At 50.1% G+C, this 8,714-nt stretch overlaps 1 protein-coding gene across 2 annotated transcripts in view; it reads left to right on the top strand.

Annotated features, from left to right (window-relative positions):
• Positions 1 to 3,614: 3,614 nt before the first annotated feature.
• Positions 3,615 to 8,714, top strand: part of Dnmt3l (DNA methyltransferase 3 like) — a 12,882-nt gene continuing 7,782 nt past the window's right edge. The window contains exons 1-7 of one of the 2 annotated variants that reach the window (XM_013351158.1): positions 3,615 to 3,733; positions 4,171 to 4,250; positions 4,482 to 4,526; positions 5,962 to 6,041; positions 6,116 to 6,228; positions 6,851 to 7,022; positions 8,128 to 8,215. In XM_013351158.1, the coding sequence (XP_013206612.1) occupies positions 3,615 to 3,733; positions 4,171 to 4,250; positions 4,482 to 4,526; positions 5,962 to 6,041; positions 6,116 to 6,228; positions 6,851 to 7,022; positions 8,128 to 8,215 (697 nt within the window). Of the gene's footprint in view, positions 3,734 to 4,157; positions 4,251 to 4,481; positions 4,527 to 5,961; positions 6,042 to 6,115; positions 6,229 to 6,850; positions 7,023 to 8,127; positions 8,216 to 8,714 lie in introns of both variants that reach the window. The other variant, XM_005360277.2, reaches the window with a different exon arrangement.

The following is an 8,714-nucleotide window of genomic DNA, read 5'->3' on the forward strand; positions in this document are numbered from 1 at the left end:
TGGACCAGGCTGGCCTCAAACTCACAGAGATCCTCCTGCCTCTGCCTCCTGAGTGCTATAAGGGCCTGCACTACCACAGCTGGATTCCACTACGGCTGGCTGATCCCCATTCTTGTTTCCAATGGAATCCCACTGTGTGAACCAGACTGGCCTTGACTCCTGGGCCCCAACTCATATTTTCAAAAAAGAAGAAAGGAAAGGAAAGGTAAGCCGAAAGGTAAGCCGCTGTCTGGATTTAGCATCTAAATTTAGGATTTTTGTTTTCTATTTTGTGTAATAGCCCTTGCTGTCCTGGCCTCAAATTGCACAGAGATCCGCCTGCCTCTGCCTCCCGAGTGCTGGGATTAAAGGCGTGCGCCACCAGTGCCTGGCTAGACTCAGATATTTTTTAACCTAGAATTATAAAAGAGTTGCAATCCAATTAACACGGAACTCTAGCCCTCTGCAGGAGCAGTAAGTGCTTTTAACCACTGAGCCATGTCTCCAGCCTAAACACAGAATTTAAAAAAAAAAATTGAGCGGGGGCTGGAGAGATGGCTCAGTGGTTAAGAGCACTGCCTGCTCTTCCAAAGGTCCTGAGTTCAATTCCCGGCAACCACATGGTGGCTCACAACCATCTGTAAAGAGGTCTAGTGCCCTCTTCTGGCCTGCAGACATGCACACAGACAGGATATTGTATACATAATAAATAAACATTTTTTTAAAAAAAAAATTGAGCATGCACTCGCGTGCACGCACACGTGTGTGTGTGTGTGTGTGTGTGTGTGTGTGTGTGTGTTTGTGTGTGTGTGTTTGGAGGTCTGAGGACAAGACTGTGAATTGGTTCCTTCCTCTCACCATGTGGAGGACTGAACTCCAAACCCAGGTCCTTAGGCTCAGCGGCAAGCACCTTTCCCCACTGAGCCATCTTGCTGGCCCTTTTGTTTGTTGGTTTGTTTTTCTTAGTCAGAACTTGACTTGTACAAACACCATGCCAGGCATGTGAATGGATACACACAAATAAATATAACAACTTTAAAAAGAGCAATAGGTCTGTCTTAATACAAGCTGTTTTTACATAAACTATCACAAAACACTAAAATGCGCTAATGATATTGGGAGGGATGGTTTCTGCCTGTACTTGCCATCACTACCCAGCAGGCAGAGGCAGGAAGATTGCTTTGAGCTTGAGGTCAGCCTAGCCTACACAGTAAATTACAGGACATCCTGGGCTACAAAATGAGACCCAGTCTTAAAAACAAACAAGGCTGGGCGTGGTGGTGCATACCTTTAATTCCAGCAAATTCCAATTTGGGATGCAAAGGCAGGCAGATCTCTGTGAAGTCTAGGACAGCCTGGTCTACAAAATGAGACGGGACTCAAAAAATAAAAAAAAAAGCATTAATAAGATGAATAAAATATTTCTAACATTTACATGAGAATATCTTAGTATCTTTAACAAAAAGAACCTTCAACTCAGTAAGAAAAAAGCAATGAAGGGAGCTGGCCAACCTCTTTGCAGGGTCTTTAAAAAAATACTCAAATTCCCAGTGGTGGTGGCACACACCTTTAATCCCAGCACTTGGGAGGCAGAGGCAGGCAGATCTCTGTGAGTTCGAGGCCAGCCTGGTCTACAGAGCAATTTCCAGGAAAGCTAGGACTGTTACACAGAGAAACCCTGTCTCAAAAAAATAAAAACAGAAACAGAAAATCCATATCCCAGCAGAATGAGAGGCAGGCAGATCTCAGAGGGCGAGGCCAGCCTCCTATTGTCTCAAAAACAAAACAAACAAAAAACCCAAATGTTAAAAACAGTGAAACAGAAGTCTGGCTATGCAGCTCAGTTGGTGGGGACTCGCCACTTACACACACAGCACAAAGGCCTGTTTCAATCCCCAGTGCCACACCCCTGGGTGCCGAGGCCAAACCGGTAATCTCAGCACTGAGGAGGTGGGGGGGGGGGAAGAGGAGAAATCTAGCTCCACCTGATTAGTAGTGAATTCCTGACCAGCCTGAGATGCGGGAGACCCTAACAAAAAAGAGATAAAAAGAGAAAAGGTAGATCAGGAAGGGCCAGAGCAGACTGTAACAGGTTTATTCCAGAGTCTGCAGCTGCAGTATGGTGACTGCGCTGGCTCCTCTCCTGAAGACTGATCTGTAGAAATGTGTAGCTTGTGCCAAATATCAAAACAGATGCTTCTCCTGTCTCACACAGTGTTCATCAGTGTGCAGGGAGCTTAGGCGGCAGGTTGTGGGGGCCGAGGTGTCATTTAGCAAGCTGGGCAAATGTGGTGTCTCAGGGCCCCTATTCCTTAGCACTGAAATGTAGACAAGGGGACCAGGCTGCCTCCTGTAATCTGCCTTTTCTTTCTTTCTTTCTTTCTTTCTTTCTTTCTTCCTTCCTTCCTTCCTTCCTTCCTTCCTTCCTTCCTTCCTTCCTTCCTTTTGTTTTTTTTGAGACTGGATTTCTCTGTATAGTTTTGGAGCCTGTCCCGGAACTTGCCCTGTAGACTAGGCTGGCCTCAAACTCGCAGAGACCTGCCTGCCTCTGCCTCCTGAGTGCTGGGATTAAAGGCGTGTGCCATCACTGCCTCACTAATTTACCCACTTTCTCATCAATTCTCCGTGACACGAGACTGGCCACAGTGGCGCTGGCCTGGATCACTGGGCTGAGGTGAACAGTTAGGTGTCTCTCGGGGCAGTGACCTCCATCCTGGACCTTATATAAGTCACTAGCCTTGCCCATGGAAGCCTGGAGTCAGGAACCGTCTCCCCACAAGTTTTCTCTCCATTATAGCCCCTATGGTATCCTGGAAGGGACAGGGGTCCATGAATGAATTCACCCTTTAGGCCAGGTAGAGAGGATAATTCATGAAGCACCCTGCCAGAGGTTGGCAGGTCCTCACATCACCCACAGGGACAGTCACAACATCACCCCGCACGGTCCTCTAGGTCCTGCTCTGACACTGAGCTTGTCTCAACCCAAGGCTCTCTTCCTCCCCCTCCCCCACTCAGAAACCCTTGGTCGTCCCTACTCCCACCAAATCTTCTTTGCCCCACCCATCTCCCCCATACAATCAGTAACCCTATCTCCCAGCTCCCTAACCTCAATGTGTGTGTGAAACCTAGAACCTCCCTTCCCCCACCCCCACCTCTTTCAGCCCTGAGCTGCCCTCCTACACTATTCTATAACCCCTCCTCCGAACATGCCCCCCTCCCCCATTCCTACCATGAACCCCCTCCCACTCACAAGGTTCCCTAAACCCCTTAAGCCCCACCCCCACCCACCCCACCCCCACACCTTCCCTGAATCCCCCCACACACACACACTTGCAGGGCTCCTTAAGCCCCGCCCCCTGAGTGCCTGCCCCCACACCCTCAACCCCACCGTCCTCGGCCTTTAATAGGCTCCTTCCAGCACTCGGCTCTTATCCCTGTTTGCCTTAAGGTCCCTTTCCCGTTTTTTCCTCCCCATAATTCCCCACTAGGCCCCAAGGGACCCACCGGTGCACCTTACACCCCCCCCCCCACCGTCTCTCGTCACATTGCAGCCTTCTGAAGACCCTGCTGACACCTCCCGAGATCTCAAGCCACCCGCCATCCTTGGACCCAGATCCTTCTAGCAAACAACACCCATGGGTTCCCGGAAAAATTCTTGCTCCAAGACAGGTGAAACATGGGACCTGGAGACTCTGGACAGCTCTAGCCCGGACTCTGCCAATCACCTGGAAGAGCAATGGCTGAAATCCAGTAAGTTCCTCGGGCCTCTTTCTTCCTTTCCCTCTCCCTGTCCTCTCTTTCCCTTCCCTCCTGGTCCTTAGCAGAGGGTCTGGACTGTCAGAAGAAGGTGGTTCCGAGAGGGGTTTAGCAGGTACAGAGGGAGGCAGGGCCATATGGGTGCTGGGAAATGGCCTACCAGCAAACACATGGTGGCTGGGAGTGGAGGGGTGAAGGATATCTCACAGGGCCCAGCCTCTCCTATCAAGTACTTTGAAGCTGATGTTGCAGTTTTTCTTGTTCCTAATCCCCAGATGGGTGGGTGGATGTCACTATGACTTGGCTGGGCAGTGGAGTGGGTCCGCTGACCCCTGCATTGACTACAGGAAGCTGACTGTTTTCCTGCATATATCTTGTGTCCCTGTGAGGGCTCCCAGTGATGATGTCTTCTCTGTCTCCAGCCCGTAGCCTCAGTGACGATGAGCACAGCGTGGAGGTCGTACTGGAAGATTCCCGGGAGCTGCTGTCCTTAACCTCACCCCCGCCAGGCAGAGGTAAGTCCCCACCCAAGTAATAAACTTATCTCATGGATGAGGACCTCCGAGTCAGGCAATGCATGGAATGTTCCTGTATCATTCAGGATGCCCCAAGCCCAGACAAGGGCAAGCATTTGGTAGATGTCAGTGAAGAGATTCCTTGTGTCCCAGACACCTCAGAAGAGAAGTTTACCAAGCATGTTCCAATGAGGAGCCAGAGGAAAGAGGCCACTTATTTTTCTCTTTCAGAGATCATCAGGTATGAAGTCACTGTGAACCAACGGAACATCGAAGGTGAGTTTGCACGCTTGCCTGTGATCCAGCAAACCAGAGTGTCAGCCCTGCCAGAAAGGCTTGCTTCAGCCTCACTCAGCCATCCCAGAAGGTGGGGAACAATCCTGGTGCCCACGGGATGTTCTCTCTCCATCCCCCTTACCAGATTTGTTTAAGGCACATGGTTGAAGATTTTTGTGTATCTGGGCTGGGCATGATGGCCCACACCGTTAATCCCAGCACTCTGGAGGCAGAGGCAGGAGGATCTCTGAGGTTGAAGCTGGCCTGATCTACAGAGCAAGTTCCTGGATAGCCAGGGCTACACAGAGAAACCCTGTCTCGAGCCCTCCCCTCAACAAAAATGTGTGTGTGTCTATCGCCCAACACTACAGTCTAATTTGAGATTTCGCTGAGTTTCAGTAGGGCTGAGTTTCAGTAGCGTGCCACTCATCTTAGAGGAAGCCCTGGGTTCCATCAGAACCCTATAAACTGGGTGTGTTGCCACACCCAGTAGCCCAACATCAGGAGATAGAGGTCGGAGAACCAGACGTTCAAGGTCATAGTGAAGTTGAAGCCAGCTTGAGATGTGTGTGACCCTGTCCGAAAGAGGAGGGAAAAGGAAAATTAAAATTTGCATCTGGGGTTCGTTGGTTAAGAGCACTGGCTGCTCTTCTAGAGTTCTTTTTTTTTTTTTTTAATTTATTTATTACGTATACAACATTCCTTCCATGTATGCTTGCAGGCCAGAAGAGGGCACCAGATCTCATTATAGATGGTTGTGAGCCACCATGTGGTTGCTGGGAATTGAACTCAGGACCTCTGGAAGAGCAGTCAGTGCTCTTAACCTCTGAGCCATCTCTCCAGCCCCTCTTCTAGAGTTCTTGAGTTCCTAGCACCTCCATGGTGGTTGACAACCATCTATAGTGGGAACTGATGCCCTCTCCTGGTACAAAGGTGGTGTACATGCAGGAAGAGTATGCATATATATTGAAAGAAATAGGTCTTTTTTTAAAATGTGTATCTGCGCCGGGCGATGGTGGCGCACGCCTTTAATCCCAGCACTCGGGAGGCAGAGGCAGGCGGATCTCTGTGAGTTCGAGACCAGCCTGGTCTACAGAGCTAGTTCCAGGACAGGCTCCAAAGCCACAGAGAAACCCTGTCTCGAAAAACCAAAAAAATAAAATAATAAAATAAAATGTGTATCTGCTAGGGACTCCAAGCTCCTCAGACAATGATCTATTTCTCTGGATTGGCCTAGATGTGAATGCTTGGGTTTCCATGGGAGTTTTAGTATCAACATGTCACGTCTACAGAAAGTCATCTGGGGTCTGGAGATGTCTGCCCTTCATTTGGGATGTCTTCTGATCTATTACCCTGACGTGTGTTCTTTGGTCTTCCTTGGTCTCTCTCATTTTGTTACATCTTCTCCCCGATTTTCCTTCTCCATTCTCTCTAGACATCTGCCTCTGTTGTGGAAGTCTCCAGGTGTATACGCAGCACCCCTTATTTGAGGGGGGGATGTGTGCCCCATGTAAGGTAAGCAGGGAGGCGGTGGGACTTCGTTGGCACTGTTGGAGGAGATGGCACAATAACCTTTGCCCCCTACTCAGGACATATTCCTGGAGACCATCTTCCTTTACGATATGGATGGGCACCAGAGTTACTGCTCCATATGCTGCTTCGGGAAAACCCTGTTTATCTGTGAGAGCCCCGACTGTACCAGGTGCGGCAGGACCCAACTCCCCATTCTCATCCCCGAAGAACCCCTCCCAATGTGAGAAACAGGAGCTGAAAACGGTGCATCTGTGATGTCTCTCTTCAGGAGCACAGCCACCACATGGCCACCCCCTCTGTCCTTAGGAAATAGAAGGGTGGGCACTTGTACTCTGCCCAGGGTCTGTGGGTCACGAGTCCTGAGCAGGATTGTTCAGGGCATAGGCAGCACTTTTTACCTTCAGTTAAATCCCCATCCTGAGCTCCATCCATGCCGGTTCCTAACCTGTCCTGGACATCTTCCTTTTTATATCCCTGACTTCAAGTCTCCCCTTCCCTGCTGCTCCTGTATATGTTTTTTCCCCAGAACTTTGAAGATGCATGTCGAGGTTTCCAAGTTGTGGGAAGGCTTAAGGGAGTGAGGGCCGCCATTTTGGGTACTCCCACGGCACTTCTCTTATTGTTGAATCCCCTTCCCAGCCTGCAGCCAGCCCCATCCCCCCAGCACCGAGAGCAAAGCCAGCCCCTCCTCTGAAGAGCCCGGAGAGAAACAGATGGTTCCCTCTGGTCTGCCTTGCGGTCCCCTGATGGCAGTATGATGCGGCTCACCATGGTTTTCGGTTTGACTCTAGATGCTACTGCTTTGAGTGTGTGGATATCCTGGTGGGTCCCGGGACCTCAGAGCGAATCAGCACCATGGCCTGCTGGGTTTGCTTCCTGTGCCTGCCTTTCACTCGGAGCGGACTGCTGCAGAGGCGAAGGAAGTGGCGTCACCAGCTGAAGGCCTTCCACGATCTCGAGGGGGTAAGGACAACCAGTACTGTATCTGCTGTGGCAGATATACATACATACTCCATCACAGGATAAGGCTCTGGCCGTAATGCCCCTTTGCTGTCCTGCTAGAGAGCAGATGCCACTGGTGTTTCGTCGTGAGGGTCTCAGATAGCCCAGGCTGGCCTTAGACTCACTATGGAGCTGAGGATCCACCTTGAACTCAACGAGTACTGGAATTTCTCATTGGGTCGCAGGTTTCACAAGTTCTTTACTGAGCTGTATCCTTGATCATCATTTTGTTTCTTATAAGCCTAGGGATGACTTTCAGTCAGAAGTAGGACAGGAGCCCCCTCCACAGACATATATAATAAGCCCATCACATCAGCTTGAATGCTTAGCCAACATGGTATCCTGTGTGCAGCCAAGGCTGCCGTCTCAAGGGTGAAGCCCAGAGGGGTCAAAACAGTCCAAGGTGAAGATGCCTGGATGGTGTGTGTCTCCTCTCCCCAAAACATCTGTCAAGGTCATAAACCAGGGACCTGAAAACGCAACCTAATTTGGAAGTGGGGTCTTTGTGGTGTCATTTAGCTGAGCTTGAGATGAGAGCAGTTTGGAATGAGGTAGCCCCTGCATGAAGTGGGGGTGTCCTTATAAGAGAAGGCGTTTTGGGGGTTGAGACATGTAAGAAAAAAACCTAGTGATGAAGGCGGAGGCAGCATATAGCCAGTAGGAGCCCTGGCGTCACCTGGCTTTCAGCCTGCTGGGCTATGGGAATGATTTTGCTCTCCTGGAGTACTTAGAGCCTGAGACCTACAGAGCTACCCTCTGCTAGGACCCATTATCCTCTAACTTCAGAGAAACCTTACTCTGCTTCCCTTGAGATTTGTGGGGGTCCAGGCAAGAGACCTAGACCTGGGGAGTGGGTGGAGTTGGCCTCCAGGGAGGGAAGGACAACCATGGTCACTACACCAGGCCTTGGCAAGTGTGTCCCAGGGGGCTCTCAGTTGAGTGCTGTCCATCCAGGGAAAGACAGCTGTAGGAGACACTTAGCCATAACTCAGCCAGCTCTCTCTCAACAACTGGTACAGATCCTTTTGCCTTTTTCTCTCTTTCCGTTTTTCTATTTCCTTTTCAGTCAAATCCTGTGAAGATGTACAAGATAGTGTCTGCCTGGAAGAGACAGCCCGTGAGGGTGCTTAACCTTTTTGGGAAGATTGATAAAGGTGAGTGTCGTCACATCAGGTGACTACAGAAGAGGGGACAGGAGGAACTCAGAGTGTTCTGGTGTCCTTGGCATCTGAGCTGTGGAGCGGGGATTGAGAATAGAATGCCAGTTGAGTTGGGTAGCGGTGGCGCATGCCTTTAATCCAGCATTCAGGAGATAGAGAGGCAGGCAATCTCTGTGAGTTTGAGGCCAGCTAGTTCCAGGACAGCTAAGGCTACACAGAAAAACCCTGTCTTGAAAAACAAAACAAAAAACAAACAAACAAAAAAAAAACAAACAAAGAAAGGAAGAGAGAAAGAAAGAAAGAAAGGAAGGAAGGAAGGAAGGAAGGAAGGAAGGAAGGAAGAGACCGGGCGGTGGTGGCGCACACCTTTAATCCCAGCACTTGGGAGGCAGAGGCAGGCTGATCTCTGTGAGTTCGAGGCCAGCCTGGTCTACAAGAGCTAGTTCCAGGACAGGCACCAAAGCTACAGAGAAACCCTGTCTCGAAAAACCAA

Source organism: Microtus ochrogaster, linkage group LG2 (genome assembly GCF_000317375.1).
Source record: "Microtus ochrogaster isolate Prairie Vole_2 linkage group LG2, MicOch1.0, whole genome shotgun sequence".
NCBI classification, from domain to species: domain Eukaryota; kingdom Metazoa; phylum Chordata; class Mammalia; order Rodentia; family Cricetidae; genus Microtus; species Microtus ochrogaster.